Below are 17315 nucleotides of genomic sequence, written 5' to 3'. Positions count from 1 at the left end.
AACCGGTACTGAATCGATATTCACTGCCTTGGCAAAGTTCATGGAAGAGCACCTTAATCACCCTCGTACTTTGCGGCAGCTCGGGGGCTTAGTAATCATCACAACTTCACAATCAAAACGACATGAATTGAGGCACAAGTGAAAAGGGAGTTTTCATCATTTGTTTGTGTATTTTCTGAACGGCAATTACCCCGGACGTCAACTGCCCTCAAGCAGCTACTGTCTGTCCTTCCGCTGGCAGTGACCGAGTAAACGCTTGTGTAAGAAAAAGACACTCATCCATTTCCGAGTCCTGTAATCTCACCTCCTTTGCACATCAGGTGTTTGTAAAAGACCGCGTTGCCCCCTCCGATACTCCCAGGACACCCGCCAGCCAACCTTCCTTTGACCTCCCGGCCGTTCGTTATGCGTGTCATGGTTATGAATCGTACGAAGAAACACCGGACCTTGGTCAACATGACCAGCGTTCTTCCCCTCTGACCTATGTAGCCGAGCAAAAGGGGGTTCTCGTATTGGGTTGAGAGTGTTGTTCAATGGTGGGAAGATGGAGCTCGTGTGTCGTGAGAGTGGAAGAGAATAAAATTCACAAAAAGACTTCGCTCTCGCTTCCATCCACCCCATTTGTCCGCGTCTTGGCCGTCTGGGCCAAATTTCCCGGCCGGTCAAGCTCATATACCGACCGACCAAAGCGATTCGATCAAATCAGGGTCCGTAAAAGTCTGAAAACGCAAAGCGCTCTCTGTGAAAATAATCGATTTTTCGAGATGGTACACACTGCCTACCGCTCGTGGCGGAGCAGTTCGGGCATGCCACAGTAACAGCATGCGGAACAATATTTATGCGGTGTTCGTCGGCCGTTGATACTGCCGGCTGCGATTGGTAGTGTATGTTAACCTCAACAAGTCAACAAAGTTGTGTAGGGTTTCAAGTTGTAATTTGAACAGCTCTTAGGCTGCCTGCGTGGGCGTAGTCCTGCGGGACCAGTTCTCAGACCCGCGTCCGCGATAGCCACCGCGGCCTCCCCGGCTGGGGGGAGGTGTCGAGCTGCTAGCTTCACCAGAGTACGAAGGCTCCCGTCCCTTGCCGCCACGATGACTCGGGCCCGATCCTCGCTGCCCACCACCACGCCCGCTGGATCGTCGTGGATTGCTTCCTGAACGAGAGAAAGGAAGTGGGACAGTCCTCGCGTCACCCATACCGGGAAGAAGAATGCGGTAAACGCTGCCGCTGGTAGACATCTCATGGGGAAACCACAGGGAACGAACAGTCTCAACATCGGAAACCCAGAAACGCCTCGGCAGAGGCTTAATAGGGGCGGCAGCAGGTTGCCAAGCAGCCTCCGGAGTCTTATGGGGCAGATGAATGCGAGGAAGCGACCCCATTTCCTGTTCCTCGAAGCATTCCTCTGCCGGTGGCTTTGTAGTGAAAGACTTCACATCGTCTGATAAGTTCTGGGTGGCTGAGCGAGGTAGAGAGACGGTAGCCGGATTGTAGTGACCGGAATAGTCGAGAGCACTTTTAGTGACAGGCTCGACACCAGGTGCCTTTGGTGGAGAGTTTGGCTTTCGTCCCGTGAGTAGGTTGTTGATCCTATCTTGCCAATTCTCGTTTCCTGCTGAATCTTGCGACCGCTGGGACACGTGGTTCTGCTGGTAAGGTCCGCGGCCATGAGTTCCTGGACCATCCTTATAACCGGCTGGCGTTGCCCAAGCAAATGGCCCAGTAGATCTGGGTGCCGCTGACTGCGCCGCCGCAGCTGAAGGTGGTAACTTCACAACGGGATGCGGTCGGGGGAGAGATACGTGAGGGTGCATGGCGTCTCCATCGAAGGCCGGGTGGCCGAGCATATCCGGGGGCGGCGGGGAAGGTGAGTTAGGCCTCGATGGTTCCGCATGCGAAGCTGTGGAATCATGTCTGTTGTCCCTAGGAGGGAAGAATCTAGAGGAGCTTCGAGATTGAGTGGCGGCCGATGGTCCTGTAGGAGGTAGCACAGATGAGTGGTCGACAGACCCAGCAGCGCGAACATCGTGGTGAATAACGTGTGCAGGATCGCGTCTTCCATCTCCGGATGGGCGCCAAGTATCTTTAATCGTGGCTTGGGCCTGTTCAATAGTGAGCCCGCGCTCCACCAGACTCCGATCACGCTCGAGGCGCTGCGATCTCTTCTCGTCGAGTACTATCTTGTCGCCTTCCAGAACCGAGTGAGCCCATCTATTTCTCATCTCATTCACTTCGCGAGCATTACCCGTAGTGGGACGAGCCTGGGTGACCGGTGGAATCTGGACCTGCGCTCGCTGCGCGCTGGGTGGTGCGATGGGTGCTGGACCCTTTCCTGCTGCTTGAGGCTCTGGCAAACGGCCCAAGTCAGTATTAAAGGTGCCGTTGCCCAGTCCGCGATCATTGTTAGGCGATCCCCAGACGTTACGAGGAGCCTGAGGGCCAGCCGCAGCCGCGCCCCAAGTCGGAAGCCGCTCTTGTTGAGGCGTAGGTGCAACCCATGAGTTGGGCGGCCTTGCCTCCGAGCCACTTGGTCGTCTTGCATGCTCTCCGCCTGCGGTGACGGGTCTTTCGCCGTAAGGCTTGTCGTTGGCGTTGGCGGGAGTTGACGGGACGACCGATGTATCGGAGCCCGCGGCAGGCGGCTTTGAACCGGCTTCCTGGGCAGTAGAACCGTCTTGTCGAGATTGTGCCTGTGCTGGGGCCGCGTTGGAACTCTCTGGCGAAGCCTCCTTCTTGTCACTTTTGCGTTCTGGGGCTGGCCCCATGGCTTCCAACTTCGCCGCGATGCGCGCTTTTCTCGCAGCTTCCTCACGAGCCTCCTCTTCGCGTCGCCTCTGCATTGCCAACTCGCGTTTCTCACGCATGACCTTCTTCTGCATCTCAAGATCCTCCTCCAATCGCGCCATCGGTGGCGGTGGGGCTGGTCTTCCGTCTGTCTGAGGGCCAGCTGAGTGTAGGGTGGCATGGTTGGTCCCGGGGGATGGTCGGGGTTGCCACTGCTGATTGCCGTGCATCCGTGGACCATGTTGTAAGCCCGAAGGCGAAAAGTTCCGCGGGGACATGGGACTTTCAACCGAGCCAGCCATAGAGCCTCTCCGAGCACTCAGCAAGTCCTGGGGAGGACCCGGAAGCTCATGTCCCTTGCCTGGCCGTTGCAAGTAGGATCCGCTACCACCGCTAGCAACAGAAGATCCACGGCGCCTACCCATGGGACCGTCGGGCACAGAGTTTCTGCTCGTTTGGAAAGCGGCAGAGGGCTCCGGATGATCGGACTGGGACGGGCGTTGTAACACTGCCGGTTGCCTAGGATGGACGTCAGATCGGAAGGAGCCTCTTCGATCGGCCGGTACCGGCTCATAACGCCCAGATTGCGAGTTGAACAATTCTCGGTTACCGCCTGGAGGACCGCCTTCTCTCCAAGCTGATCGATTGAAGTCATCAGCAGCAATCTCCTTGGCATGGTAGGGCGGAACGTTATTATTAGTCGCGTGGTCTCTCGGAGGGTATCTCGCGCCTTGCTGAGCAGCAGGCGGCTCGGCGATGACTGGCGGAGGAGCCTTCTCTACGGGAGGCAGAGGTGCCCAGGGCGATTTCACTGGCGTCGGAGGCGCAGGTGGTTTGGCGACAAGCGTGGGCTTTTCGGCAGACCCAGCCTTGAGGATGAGCCCTTTGCCAGATGCAAGCCCGCCAGTCTTAATCGAGGGCGAAGCAGTGGTTCGAGGCGGTGGTACAGGAGATTTCGGGTTTTCAATAACCTTCTCTTTCGGTGGCGCAGGAGTCGGCTCGGGCGGCGGCGGCGCAGGTACTTCGTCGGGATGCGGGAGGGTGGTCTTGGTACCATCAGTCCAAGTGATGGTCTCGGGCGCCCAGTCGTCGTCGTCGTCTTCTATATCTGCCCAATTTCCCTGTGCCGACTGTCCGCTTTCGGGGGCAAGACGGCTTGCCATATGGATGCCATACTTCTTAAGTTCTTCGTCCGTAAGCTTTTTAGGTTCCGGGGTAGGGACAGCTGAGGTTCGTTATATTAGCACATGACCGCAACCACCTCAAAGACCTAGTAGTCGCCTTACGTCGATTCTTGTTCCATACTGCGCTGGGGTCAGGGCCGGCGGCAGGCTTGGCGCCGTTGGCAGCCGCTTTGAGTCCCGGTGAAGAACCTGTGCCAGTGCCCGACTTTGCGACTAGTCTCGGTCGTGAAGACAGAGTCGAGGTTCCTGATGGCGAGGAGCTCAGGATCGAGGTCGAATTCGTCTTTTCGCCGGGTTTGGTCGCCGAGGAAATGGTAGGGCCCTTTGATGCGAGGAAGGTCTTGTTGACCGAGACAGCCTTGAAGGTTGCGGGCTTCTTGACGGTCGACGACGTCCTGCCGTGTCCCTTTTCTCCATCTCGAGCCGCCCGCGATGCCTCCGTATCCGACCCTCCACTAACACTAACATCTGCTGAATTGAGTTGATCTTCGACACCGGTGATGTGCTTATTTTCTAAGTCATCGACGGCGGGACTACCGTTCAGTTTCGCGCGATTTGGACCGACATTTTGGGAGTCGATATCAGCGTCGTTAGTCTGTTCGGCGGAGGGTTCCGAAAGGATCCTAGGTTAGCCAAATGGCAAGCGACAGAGTGACAGGGTGAGTTTTCGCATAGGGTAGAATGACGAATGAAGTCGAGTGAAGAGGGGACGCGGAGATCATCCGGCGATGGGGCAGGGCGCCAGCGGTGTGAGGCTGGGGCTGCTGGGAAGGAGGGGAAAAGAGGGAACTCACGAGCTTGGGGTCAGAATGGACAGAAGCATCAACGGGGGCGGCGAGGGTGGCTTCAGTTGCCATCATACGTCGTCGGATGTTCTGCGCTGGAAGAGCGAGGTTTGGCTGTTCCGAGCTCGAGTCACTAGAAGGACTTGTCCTGGGAGTGTGGGTGTGTAAGATAGTTGAAGGCCGAGATGGTGGTGGTGGTGGTGGTTGGTGGTTGGTCGGATTTGGTGATGGAGTTACTAGGTAGGTATGTATGGACCGGGGGGAGCGACGAGTCGCAGAAATCGAGCGGTTTCGTGTATTCGAATCGCGGGGCGAATGCGATCGTGGGAGTCGCGGATTCGGATAGTTCCCCTACCAGCAAGACGTACGTCGTCGGCTTCGTCGTCGGCGTCGTCGAGGTACAGCGTCCGAAGGGGAGGGTTGGAAGTGAAAAGAGGAAAAAAAAAGGAGCGCTGGGCTGATGGGGGTGAGGTGGTGGTAGAGAAGGGCACACCTATGCGGCTGTGATGGTTGTGAGGTCGATTTTCCTTAGAGAAGCTGCAGTCGCCTAATCAGGGATTAGCGTGCGGCAGCGGGTAGGGGGAGCAGCCAAAGTTGCTCAGTGTCTCCAGCGCTGTGTGCTGTCCACCTGTCCAGTCACTGTAGTGGTGCTTCCAGTGCTTACTGTGAGGGGAGAGAGGCAGGTAAGGTGAGGGAAAACAGTGGGGACGCGATGGGTACCTGCTCGCCGACGTGGTCACTGGGTGCCCAAGAAGGCTGTGACAGTGTGTCAGCCTCGTGCACTGTGGCCTCCCAACACTGTGTTTTGGTCATGGCTCAGCTCGGCCTAGTGCGGAAAGCGCTGGCTTTGCGGGCTGGGGAAAGCAGCGCTGGCGAGAGGAAACAACGCGGGATCCCCCGACATCCCAACGGGGCTATTCTTGGATCCAGTGTGCCAGTGTGCCAGTGCATTGATGAGCGCCTCTCCGTCTGAGCATTCATGGACGCACTTCTCTGACTGACAGTTGTTTTATCCGTCTGTGTTAAATCCATTGAAACTAATAGTACTGTCGTTGCTTTGAGACCGACTTTGAATTACCTCAATAATCGTAAGGCAGACAGCACCTGGTAAACCAAACTCAATGGTGGCCTCATATTCATTCATTACTGATCACTGCCGCCCGTTTCTTCTCTTCCTGACTGTATACATCACATCACATCGGGTTTCCTGGGAAGTTTGAGCCGGATGAGCATTACGCAATACCACTCAGTTAATCTTTAGACTAGCTGAAACAAACCCTCGGCTCGACTTGTCAGCGGCTCTACAAAAGACCGAGAACGAAAACATCCCAGGCCATCCTCTTTTTGTTCATGTCTTTTCATCAGACCGCGCTTTTCTTTCTGTCCATTTCACATTCGAGGGAGGAATACACGCTGGACACGAAAAAGGAAATTGCCGAGGAGCCTCCTCCTGGAGAATAGGTTCTAATTCTTATATACACGGTCCCAATGCCATTACACAGCCAGAGGCTGGACTACAACCAGATGGGAGTCGCTTAGTGAGCATTGTTCTTGTGGTGGCCTGTCAATCGTTAGCAAAATATCGCCAAACTGTTGTCCGTCTTGTCCGTCTTATTCGTCTTTCTGGAACTTCATCCGAACTGCTATGTTCAAGGGGGTTTGACGTACGGAGGTGGAAGTAGTAGTTCTGAGCGTAGCCAATGACGAGGAGGAGGCCAAGGGCGTGGATGATGGCTATACAACAACAGTCAGTCTCCTGTCCCATGCCAGACCTTCGTTCGCAAGAGAGGCAACATACGCTTCGCAGAGGCGTTCTTGCCGCTGAAGTGCTTGGCGGCGTAACGGCCGAGGATGCCAGTGGGCTTAGCCTCGGGTGCGGCACCACGGGGGAGCTTCTCGTAGAAGTTGACAACGCGCTGCATGCGAACGGCGTTAGGGTCCGCGCCAAGGGCCTGTTCGAGTTTGTCATGTTAGCCCTGTTTTTCTGTGATCCGTATTGCTTCTCGTTGTTGATGTTGTTATCGAGAAAATCCATAGCTCCGAGTAGCTCCGTCCTTGTCGCTCCTCCGTATCCCGCGCCCGAACCTCCGAATTCGCCGGGTAACCTTTCCCATCCAAACCTCGCATCCATCAAAGAAAAAAAAAAAAAAAAACGTGAGTCGGGATTATAATCGTACCTTGGGAGAGGCGACCTGTGTGCACCAATGTCAGTATACTTCTCCGGGTTCAATAGCAGAGCTGCCGGTCGTCGGTCGGACAGAGGGATCAAATCGCACCTTGGGGGGGATGAGGGTCGAGAGACCGCGGCGGGGGACGAAGCTCATGGTGACTTTGGGGTATCGAAGAATCGGAAGGATCGCTCGGCGCAAACGGTCAATTGAGCGGATCAATTGACTTTATCGATTTCGACGTGGAGGGGAGGAAGGCTGATGGCTGTGACAGACGAGGGTGACGCTCCGTTTGCCGAAAGTGAGGTTTGAACGAAAAGCACTCGTTTCTTTCGGGTCAAGGTTCTTGCGGCGACCAATCAGCGCGCTCCAATCCGGGACACCCCCCAAGCAAGGCAAGGCCCTTCCGCCTTGTCCAGTGCCGTACCATCAACCACCACCACCATTATCGCATTCCCAGACCTACCCAATTCGTCCCACGACGACAATTGAAGGGAAGCCAACACCCATCCCCCACACGTCGCAATGGCATCCCTCCGCGCCTACAACGCAGCCCGCCTGCTGCGGAGCGCCGCTCCCTTCCGGGCTTCCGTCTCCGCGCCCGTAACCGCTCGCCGATTCGAGAGCCAGCTCACGACCGGCACCACGACACAGCAGCCCGCCGCCGTGGCCCCCTCGACCGAGCAGAACGAGCCCGACTACAGCATCGCCGCCGACAAGGCCACCTCGTGAGGAGCATCCGAAGAATTGCCGCATGATTTGCATTGAGTCGGGTGAACGGGACAAGTGCTAATTGGGTTGTGTTCTTGCAGTACCTTCACCCCGACGCCCAAGAAGCTCCAAAACGGCAGCGAAGACGTCCCCTTCATCCAAGCCGCCGTCATCTCCGGTGCCCCCATGGAGCTCCAGGCTCGCACAGTCCGGTACGCATAGCCTTTATCCCAGACGACGGAGAAAGAAAGAAGAAGATCGCAAAAGCTAACGACGGAAACCCTCACAGCATCTACCAGGAATCCAAGCCCGCAACGCAATCAGGCAACTGGCAGGGCCACCACTGGCGCATGGACTGGGACATCCTCCCCAAGGGCCACCGCTGGGAGAACCCCCTCATGGGCTGGCAGTCGTCGGCCGACATGATGCAGGGCACCAAGCTCAACTTCAAGTCCAAGGAGGACGCCATCCACTTCGCCGAGAAGCAAGGGTACGAGTACTTTGTCCAGGAGCCGCAGTCGAGGCGGATCAAGCCCAAGGCGTACGCCAACAACTTTTTGTACTCGCCCAAGAAGCTTAAGCACATTCGGACCAAATAGAGGGGAGAGCCAAGACAGAGTGGGAGCGATATTTTTGTACGGAGTATCACTTGTATATAAGACTTTCCAAAGACCGTTTGTACCCCCATGGTAGACCTGTAACCTGGTGAGGAGAGGGGGTTTGGTAAAGAAAGTAATAAAAATTTGAAACATTATCGGAATTCAACGTGACTTTGATATTGAAGCTGGGTTCCTCGATGAACATACGGGAAACTCAGTATGCTGAGCTGTAATCGGACTTTCTCCAATTGTGATTGGCTCGAAAGTCTCCACTCATATCATGAGCCTCCATGCTATCTACCTATCTTGCGGCACGGTTAGAAGCTACCGCGTAGGTAGGTAAAATGGGTTACCGATAGTCACAGAGAGGCCAGACATGACAGGCCATTTTCTCACAGAATATTTCAAAAGAGGGTATAGTGTAGAGTTCGCAATTGCCATGATGGCTTCTATTCCTTTATCGGTCATCTGTTGACCCGATGTCGTGAACCATTAAAGATGTATGTACCATAATTTCATTCAGTCGTAACCGAATGGTGTAACGCCTCCAAGATTAGCCAATCCTGGCCCGTATCCCCAAGTCAAACCCTGCTTGCTCTTTAACTCCATGCGCTATTTTCTAGCCATCATGTTCCTCTTCATAATATTCCATGATCAACTCAACCAAACGGCGGTCTTTAGCGTCGTCAGCGACATGGGCTACGCCATCGTGATAACTCTCCGCCCCCAGGATGCGATTCTATTCCTCGACCTGGGAGGTAATCGGTCTGTAAAGGAGATACCGATCAAGATCGTTTGTTTCTCGCCCATGGCCCTCATTCAACGGACCCTCTTGAAGAAGGTCACGATTCTCCTTGTCGCTGTTGTAGTCCTCAAGACTGTTGCTCTACGAGAGCATCATTGGGTCGTGGCCATCGCTCTCGTCTCCGTTTAAGCCGAGACCGATTCTCTCAGGGAGGGGCTTCTTCTCCGCTCTCGCAGCAGACTCAGCCCAAGCCCTCATCTTGACCAGCTGTCGGATCGCGGCTTCCCTGCGCTCCGACTGACGCTGCAAGATGGCCTTGTTGACATCATCTGCAACATCCCGTCTCAGGTCTGGATGCAAGATGGCTGCCAACTGCGGCTCGAGATCGTTGTGCGGGAACACTAACAGCGCCATCGTCTCTTCCAGGTCTTTGAGGAAGCGCGAGTCGGTCGGTGCACGCGGTCCAAGATGGTTCGTGGCGAATGACAAGGCAGGAGTGATATCCCCGCCAGGTGTGTTTGTGCACGCCCGAATGAGCTCCACAAGTTGGAGGCGAAGCAGCGCAAAGTGCAACGTTGGATCGCGGTCCAGGATCTAGACGACTTGTTAGAACATGTGTACAAAGCAGAAACATGCCGACAAGTAGTGTATAAGGCGAAAGCTCATCAAAAAGTGGTTGTTCCTCATCAAAGTGTCCCGAAGGTGCTATGAGTGGTGCATGATAACTCGATGTCTAATCACTGCGATTGGGGTGTAATGTTGCGAAGAGTAAACAACTAACCTCTGAGTCAAAGTCATTCAGGGCCTCGATGGCGTACTGAATGCTTCCAGTGTGGATGGACTTTTGGATCTGCTGGCGGACCTTGATCGTCTCGTCGACTTGGTGGGGTTGGAGGTTGGCTTCCTTGCTGAATTTTGCGGCAGCGTTAGGGTAACCTTCCATCGTCAAGTAATCGAGGATCAGGGCGTTGATGTCGCTGAGAGTCCATGTTAGCACAGATGTCCTCTTGGCTGTAGTTCGAACCACGTAAAAATGTGCAAAACAGCAAAAGTGTCAGGGTTATTTTATATCGAGTTCTCCGCATGGTAATTGCTAGGAGAGATTCCCATTTGATAGTTGATCATCATGTGAGCTGGGAGGGGGGAGGGGAAGCGTCAGACGTAGCCTCGGAGCTAGCGCCGGGCTAAGACGCGGAAGAAGATGAGAAGAGAGAAAGGCTTACCTTTTGGGCGACTTGACGTCCTGAACACGCCTCTCGAAGGCATGCTTCATGGGTGTAGCAGTCGACGCAGACGAAGTCTGGATGACATCTTAGCTAGCTGCCAACGACAACCAAAACGGCGTGGCCAGCATGGATGTATACACTGGCACACTGGCACACGGGGAGCTCAACGGACCATGATTCTCTCCAACGTCTCCCGCACGAGACGCGCAGCAGCTCTATTCCAGACTGCTATGGCTGTTGGGTCGTTGATGTCCGGCAGTCCTGACATGCGATGGGAAGTGCGCAAATGCAGGGAAAGCAAGGCAGGATCAGACAGGCTCTGGGCTGGGCCGTCGTCACATTTGAGTGGCCAGTCGAGCTCCCGTTTGTTTTGTTGTGCGAAGGAGGTCTTTGAAAGAAAAGATGCTGAGGAAGAAATGGGATTGGATGTGGAAGAAGGAAGAAACGTCAGAACAAAGAGAAAGAGGCTGGAGCGGAGCTTTATTCGGTTCCAGAGTTTGCGGCTGCAGAGGGCCAATCGCAGGATCAGCCGGACCACCTGGCGTGGGGCAGCCATAATTAGGTAATCCGAGCACATGCCCTCTTTACCTAAGGCAAGGTACCTTACTTTCAAGGTAAGGCAGGTAAGGCGCTGAGAGCAGCCAGGCAGCCTGGGGGGCCACAACTGGGGTTGAACAGGGCAAAAAGCACAGGGCGCGACCCACCGCAAGCACAAGAGAGGCAGGTACCAGAGCTAATACCGCACTGCCCTCAGCTGAGGTGTACAGAGTACCACAGCAAGCACTTGAGCAACCGCAACGACGCATCGTGCCTGCGGGCTGCTGTCCTGCGTAGGCACAGCTGCGGTCATCTGGACCCTGTGTATTTTCCGCCCACCTGTGTGAGCCCAGCCCGCTATTGGATCGTTCACTTCTAGGTACAGTACACGAGATGTTCCGTTGGAGAACCAGACTTGATGCTTTGAGGAAAGATAGCACGCGAGCACAGCCTCTCTCTTTTGATCAGGCTGTTTGAACTTGTCTCTAACATCTCCAAGATGTACAACCCACCTTCCCTATAGAAACAGCAAAAGACAACTTCCCCTCTCGTGGCTCCCGTCTGATCAGCAAGCTTTGTGGCAGGTACCTTCCATTCGGTTACCTTCAACATCAGATCTAGGTAGCCCGGCCAGCTCCACCATCCACCGGGCTTAGGTTGTCAAAGTCAAGCAAGCATACATCCCCCTCAGCGCTTATCTTTGGGGACTGGACCCTGGAGGTCGCCTTTTAGCCAGTGTTTTCATTTTTTATATCCTCAGACTTCATCTTTGCTTCTTCCCCCCTTCCATTGCGAAGGGAGCAAACATCAAAGCCGTCGACACCTGCAGTCTTTGTTCCTCACGTCGTTGGTTATTCCGTCCGCCTGTCTATCTCTCACTTCGCTGCAGAATCCGAGGACAAAGCTGTAGCTACCCGATAAACCACCACCAGCCTGCCCCGCGCATCGACGTCGGCGACCTCCGCCTCTCAGCTCAAATAATGGCAGACAACCACAGCGGCACCGAGTCTCATGTGACGATCCAGCGGCGGACTCACTACTCACCACCGTGGGCAGATGTCAGCATCATTGGCATTGCTGGCAGTTCCGGCTCTGGAAAGTCGACTCTGTCGCACGCCATTGTGAGGAAGCTGAATCTGCCCTGGGTGGTGATTTTGTCCATGGTATGTGTGCATTTACCCCGCCAACCGGCGGCTTGCGACGATGGCCCCTCCCCTGACTCGATCCGAATATAGGACTCTTTCTACAATCCCCTGAGTCCCGAGGAGTCAAAGAGGGCTTTTGACAATGACTTTGACTTTGACGCGCCAGATGTAAGACTTGCGCCCTCGTGCCGCTAGCATGCATGTTGACCAAAGTCAGGCAATTGACTTTAATGTACTTGTGCAATGCTTGCGCGATCTGAAGGCTGGGTAAGTCTTGTAACATCTTCGCTTTCCAATTTGCTTCATGAGACTCTTCTTCTAGTCTGAAGGCCAACATGTCAGACGTCAATGTTTAATTTCATGATAATAATTGGTCTTAGAAAACGGGCTGAAATTCCCATTTACTCCTTCTCTAAGCATCAAAGGCTGGACAACACCACAACCATCTACTCACCTCACGTCATCATCCTGGAAGGAATCTTTGCCCTCCATGACCCCCGCATTATTGATCTTCTGGATATGAGGGTATTTCAATCCCATCAAATCAAACTATGATCAACTCTTGACTGTGGCTTAGATATTCTGCGAGGCGGATGCCGATACGTGTTTGTCACGCAGAGGTAAGTCGCAGGCAGCCTGGGACGTGAAGTAACTGGCACACGGCTGACCTTGCAACGTAAAGTGTTGAGAGACGTCAAGGAGCGTGGCCGTGACGTAGATGGCATCATGAAGCAGTGGTTCAAGTTTGTGAAACCAAACTTTGAAAAAGTAAAGAGCTCCATCACCAAATCGTATTGGACTTTCCTAACATGTCTGTGTCCAGTTCGTCGAGCCACAGCGCAAAGTCGCAGGTAAACTAGCCGAGCCGCTTCAGATGCTTCGTAGAGACTGACCGCAAGTAGACATCATCGTGCCGAGAGGTATCGAGAATCGCGTAGCTATGGGTAAGCATATCATCATGTCCGTGCAGCTTCATAACTAATACCTAGTCTAGCCATGGTTGTTCAGTACATTGAGCGCAAGTTGATCGAAAAGTCAACCCACCACCGGGCAGCACTCACGCAGTTGGAGTTGGCTGCTGCCAGTGATCCTCTGTCTGACAGAGTCGTGATTCTCGACCAGTCACCGCAACTGAGAGGCATGAGCACCATTATTCAGGATATCGACACCTCTGCGGAAGACTTTATATTCTACTTTGACCGCCTCGCGTGTCTTCTGATTGAGCAGTGAGTAGATTGCCTGCTGGGTGAAAGTTTGAATGACGAGCTAACAACCATAGGGCACTCAACAATGTGCAATTCAGAGAAAAGACCATTGCCACGCCCCAAGGTTACAAGTACAACGGACTCCAAGCTACGGGCGATGTCAGTGCGGTGCTTGTCCTTCGTGGCGGTGCCGCCTTTGAGACGGCCTTGAAGAGGGTCGTCCCCGACATGCGGACAGGCAGAATTCTGATCCAGTCCAACGTGCGGACGGGAGAGCCCGAGCTGCATTATCTCAAGCTCCCGGACAACATTGACTCTCACGAGTCGGTCTTGTTGATCGACACACAGATGGCCAGCGGAGGTGCCGCGCTGATGGCTGTCCAAGTCCTCGTAGACCACGGCGTTGCCCAGGACAAGATTGTGCTGGCGTGCTATGCTGCCGGAAGACTGGGTGTACACCGTCTTGCAAAGGTGTTTCCTGGTATCACCATTGTTCTATGCAACATGCTTGCAGATATTGAGGACCGCTGGGTTGAGAAGAAGTACTTCCGATGCTAGCCGTAGGCATATATATACTTGTATAACCCGGCCGAGTTGCGCCGAGCCTGTCGCTGTAGCAAAATCGATGAGTGCTCAAGTGGCAACAGAAAAGATCCTATTGCAAAAGTGCATCGTAATGCCATGGAGTAAGGCTGCTTGATTCATGAGACTTGAGGGTCCTCAAGGGCTGGAACCCGTCCCTCTGGAAAAGGCCGCAGATTCGCCTGCCAGACGGCCTGCAAGATCCATTGCCTCGCATATATGTCTCTCGCGGCTTCGCCTTGTTCGCACTCTGGCACTTCTGGACGGATCCCGGATTCACGGCTACGATTCTCGTCATTGGCTCCCAATGCGGCTACAAATTGGCCGAACGAGACACCGAGGAGTGGACATGGCGGTGGAGACGTACGGCTCCCGCGGCAGGGGGCATTTGGACGCCGCTGACTGAGATCACAGTTTCTCGCTAGACGAGTATTCAGATTTCAGGCCGAGAAAGGACCCTTTTTTTTCTAGTTGGTCCTCTTTAGAAGGATCTTATCAGCTCGGACGACCGTGAGATCGCGGCGCCGACAACGGAACTGAGGTGTTGGGACGAAAGTCCGAGATTCGTTGTCGGTGACGGCGATATGCGGTCGGATTCTGCTCTTCTTTCGGTAAAGAATTTTCTTCTTTACTTGTTCGCCTGATGCATCAGAGGACTCATCCATAAGGATAGTAGTCAGTAATATCCGTAGACAAGTAGGGCAAGGCACCTTGGAGAATATTCTGGCCTATCTGGTGTAATTGCATGGGAGGCAACCTTCGGCTTAACCGAACAATGACGTACTTGCTGGAGCTGTCGGCACAAGGTACGTTCTCCCGTCTACGTAGCTACGTAGTGCGGCGTAAGGTACCTTAGCTTCCTCGGATTTGACGGTTCTGGCGCGAACAGTACCTTAGTACAAGCATCATTACGCAGACGTCCAGGGAGCTATGCCCGCCAGCCCCTAGGAACCTTTTCACTTTCGTAACCATTACGACCTTGATTTTCTCCTTGGAAAAAATCCAACAACCTGAACTCTCTCTGGTTACCTCTGTCTCTTGCTGCTTGTTTGCAATTGATACATCGCGACACATCTCTAGAGCTCTCTGCTTGCTCCCATTCACTCGTTTCGACATGACATCTCCATACTGCTAGATCTACATTTACTCTATCACGACGTCAGACGAAAAAACACCAGACTAATCTGCGATAATTAAATGCCTCCCACCACATCCGCGTTGAGGCGCATACCTCGCGCCGTTTCTCACACATCACCCATCAGCTTGTTCAAACCTACGCCGATATGCAGGCAACAGGTCGCCGCCCTCGCGCAAAGGCGCGCCTTTATTAGCCCTCCTCCCCAGCGATCCCGGACAACACCTCCTACTACGCCCCTCGCCAACTCCTTCTTCAACGCCCATGGTCTGCCCAAAGGCACCGCCATCCGATCCGTCTCTGGCGCGCCGACGCCGACTCCTACCCCGAAACAAAGGTCACGGCTCCTCCGCTTCGCGTACGCCAGCGCCGCATGGCTCGGCGGCGGCATCATCTTTGTCGGCCTCGGCGTGGTTGGCTTCTTCATCTACGATGCCTCCACTTACAAGGAACACCCGGACCAGAACGAGATCGAGGTATCTGAGCTGGCACTGAGCCCCAAACGAGGCGGTCCAAAGAACCTGCCCATCGCCGAGGTGCTGATTGACGACCTGGACAACGAACAAATGAAGAGCGCAAAGGAGAAGCCCAAGCTTGTTATTCTCGGCGGCGGATGGGGCGGAGTGGCTCTGCTCAAGGAGCTCAACCCCGATGAATACCACGTTACCGTTGTTTCCCCGACAAACTACTTCCTGTTCACGCCCATGCTGCCTTCTGCCACTGTTGGAACCCTGGAACTGAGATCACTGGTCGAACCCGTCCGCCGAATCCTCGCCCGCGTTCACGGTCACTTCATTCGCGCCAAGGCCGAGGACGTCGAGTTCTCCCACAAGCTGATTGAGTGCTCTCAACCCGACGCCTTTGGTAACGAAACACGATTCTATGTCCCCTACGATAAGCTGGTCATCGCCGTTGGATCTACCACGAACCCTCACGGCGTAAAGGGGCTGGAGAACGCCCATTTCCTCAAGGATATCAGCGATGCGCGCAAGGTTAGAAACCAAGTCATGCACAACCTCGAGCAAGCCTGCCTGCCGACGACCGCCGACGAGGAGCGCAAGCGCCTCTTGTCCTTCGTCGTCAGCGGCGGCGGTCCCACGGGTGTCGAGTTCGCCGCCGAGCTGTTTGACATGCTCAACGAGGACCTGACGCTTCACTTCCCCAAGCTCCTCCGCAACGAGATCTCCGTCCACCTGATTCAGAGCCGCAGCCACATCCTCAACACCTACGACGAGACCCTCTCCAAGTACGCGGAGGAGCACTTCGCCCGCGACCAGGTTGACATTCTCACAAACTCCCGCGTCAAGGAGGTCCACCCGGACAAGATCACCTTCACCCAAAAGCAACCCGATGGATCCCTCCTGACCAAGGAACTCCCCATGGGCTTCTGCCTCTGGTCAACGGGCGTCGCCCAAGCCGACCTCTGCAAGCGCCTCTCCTCCAAGCTCGGCCCCTCGCAGACGAATCGCCACGCCCTCGAGACGGACACCCACCTCCGCCTAAACGGAACCCCCCTCGGCGACGTCTACGCCATCGGCGACTGCTCGACAGTACAGAACAACGTGGCCGACCACATCATCACCTTCTGCCGCGGCCTCGCCTTCAAGCACGGCAAGGACCCCGAGACCCTCGAGCTCCACTTCAGCGACTGGTGCGAGGTCGCCAACGACGTGAAGCGCCGCTTCCCCCAGGCCGTCGGCCACCTCAAGCGCCTCGACAAGCTCTTTGAGCAGTTCGACAAGGACCAGTCCGGCACCCTCGGCTTCGGCGAGCTCAGGGAGCTCCTCAAGCAGATCGACTCCAAGCTCACCTCCCTCCCCGCCACGGCGCAGCGCGCCCACCAGCAGGGCCAGTACCTCGCGCACAAGTTCAACAAGATGGCGCGCACGTCGGACGGGCTGAAGGCCAACATGGTGCTCGACGGCGATATCGACTCGGTGGTCTACAAGGCGTTCGAGTACCGCCACCTCGGTAGTCTCGCGTACATTGGCAACTCGGCCGTCTTCGACTGGGGCCAGGGGTGGAATTTCGCGGGTGGCCTGTGGGCTGTGTATATGTGGCGGTCCGTCTACTTTGCGCAGAGCGTGAGCTTGAGGACGCGGATCCTGCTTGCCATGGATTGGGCTAAGCGCGGTCTCTTTGGAAGAGGTATGTTCTTACTGTCACTCTTCGACTACTTGACTTGAAGCGTTTGATAACTAACAACGTGGTTTTACAGATTTGATGAGCTACTAGAAAGCATTGATGCGTTTTTTGGTGCAAAGAATGATTTGATTTTCTTTCTCTTTTGTTAGCATACCCTGCCGGAGTACGAGGTGCTGAAGTGCAAATCTTGCGAGAGATGGATGCATAGGTGTAGAAGTTACTGAACACAGACAGAAGAGAAAAACAAGTCACAAAAAGAGATACGTAGACGGTCTCTAGATAATTTCACATGATTGTTCAAAGAATTGTACCTTGCATAGTGATGTACCTGATGACTTGTTACGCCATCTCAAGTCTTCGAGTT

The 17315-nt window shown here is 54.7% G+C and overlaps 6 protein-coding genes across 6 annotated transcripts; 3 read left to right on the top strand and 3 right to left on the bottom strand.

Annotated features, from left to right (window-relative positions):
- Positions 1-213: 213 nt before the first annotated feature.
- HER10_EVM0012685 (uncharacterized protein) lies at positions 214-5246 on the bottom strand. The gene is made up of 3 exons (XM_035483185.1): positions 4763-5246; positions 4071-4563; positions 214-4009 (listed from the first exon to the last, which is right to left on the bottom strand). Exons 1-3 carry the CDS (start codon positions 4826-4828, stop codon positions 948-950), a joined length of 3621 nt encoding a protein of 1206 aa, XP_035327415.1. The 5' UTR covers positions 4829-5246; the 3' UTR covers positions 214-947.
- Positions 5247-5768: 522 nt separating this feature from the next.
- On the bottom strand, positions 5769-7230 carry HER10_EVM0012962 (uncharacterized protein). The gene is made up of 5 exons (XM_035482336.1): positions 7030-7230; positions 6931-6945; positions 6552-6705; positions 6422-6487; positions 5769-6314 (listed from the first exon to the last, which is right to left on the bottom strand). The coding sequence occupies exons 1-5, from the start codon at positions 7075-7077 to the stop codon at positions 6289-6291; spliced, it is 309 nt and encodes a 102-aa protein (XP_035327437.1). The 5' UTR covers positions 7078-7230; the 3' UTR covers positions 5769-6288.
- Positions 7231-7360: 130 nt separating this feature from the next.
- Positions 7361-8347, top strand: HER10_EVM0004988 (uncharacterized protein). Its single transcript, XM_035474614.1, has 3 exons — positions 7361-7649; positions 7734-7844; positions 7922-8347. Exons 1-3 carry the CDS (start codon positions 7447-7449, stop codon positions 8229-8231), a joined length of 624 nt encoding a protein of 207 aa, XP_035326822.1. The 5' UTR covers positions 7361-7446; the 3' UTR covers positions 8232-8347.
- A 312-nt stretch (positions 8348-8659) lies between these two features.
- Positions 8660-10631, bottom strand: HER10_EVM0008879 (ran binding protein in the microtubule-organising centre). The gene is made up of 4 exons (XM_035478387.1): positions 10375-10631; positions 10200-10276; positions 9758-9953; positions 8660-9570 (listed from the first exon to the last, which is right to left on the bottom strand). Exons 1-4 carry the CDS (start codon positions 10468-10470, stop codon positions 9118-9120), a joined length of 822 nt encoding a protein of 273 aa, XP_035327101.1. The 5' UTR covers positions 10471-10631; the 3' UTR covers positions 8660-9117.
- Positions 10632-11210: 579 nt separating this feature from the next.
- HER10_EVM0003152 (uridine kinase) lies at positions 11211-14373 on the top strand. The gene is made up of 10 exons (XM_035472837.1): positions 11211-11902; positions 11975-12052; positions 12102-12151; positions 12265-12409; positions 12462-12504; positions 12567-12652; positions 12708-12735; positions 12787-12828; positions 12879-13110; positions 13164-14373. Exons 1-10 carry the CDS (start codon positions 11720-11722, stop codon positions 13645-13647), a joined length of 1371 nt encoding a protein of 456 aa, XP_035326672.1. The 5' UTR covers positions 11211-11719; the 3' UTR covers positions 13648-14373.
- A 179-nt stretch (positions 14374-14552) lies between these two features.
- HER10_EVM0004641 (uncharacterized protein) lies at positions 14553-17253 on the top strand. The gene is made up of 2 exons (XM_035474277.1): positions 14553-16954; positions 17025-17253. Exons 1-2 carry the CDS (start codon positions 14869-14871, stop codon positions 17039-17041), a joined length of 2103 nt encoding a protein of 700 aa, XP_035326798.1. The 5' UTR covers positions 14553-14868; the 3' UTR covers positions 17042-17253.
- The last annotated feature ends 62 nt before the right edge of the window (positions 17254-17315 follow it).

The sequence above is a fragment of the Colletotrichum scovillei genome (assembly GCF_011075155.1).
Source record: "Colletotrichum scovillei strain TJNH1 chromosome Unknown Contig00011, whole genome shotgun sequence".
Classification (NCBI taxonomy): domain Eukaryota; kingdom Fungi; phylum Ascomycota; class Sordariomycetes; order Glomerellales; family Glomerellaceae; genus Colletotrichum; species Colletotrichum scovillei.
This window is presented reverse-complemented; position numbering and strand designations above follow the sequence as displayed.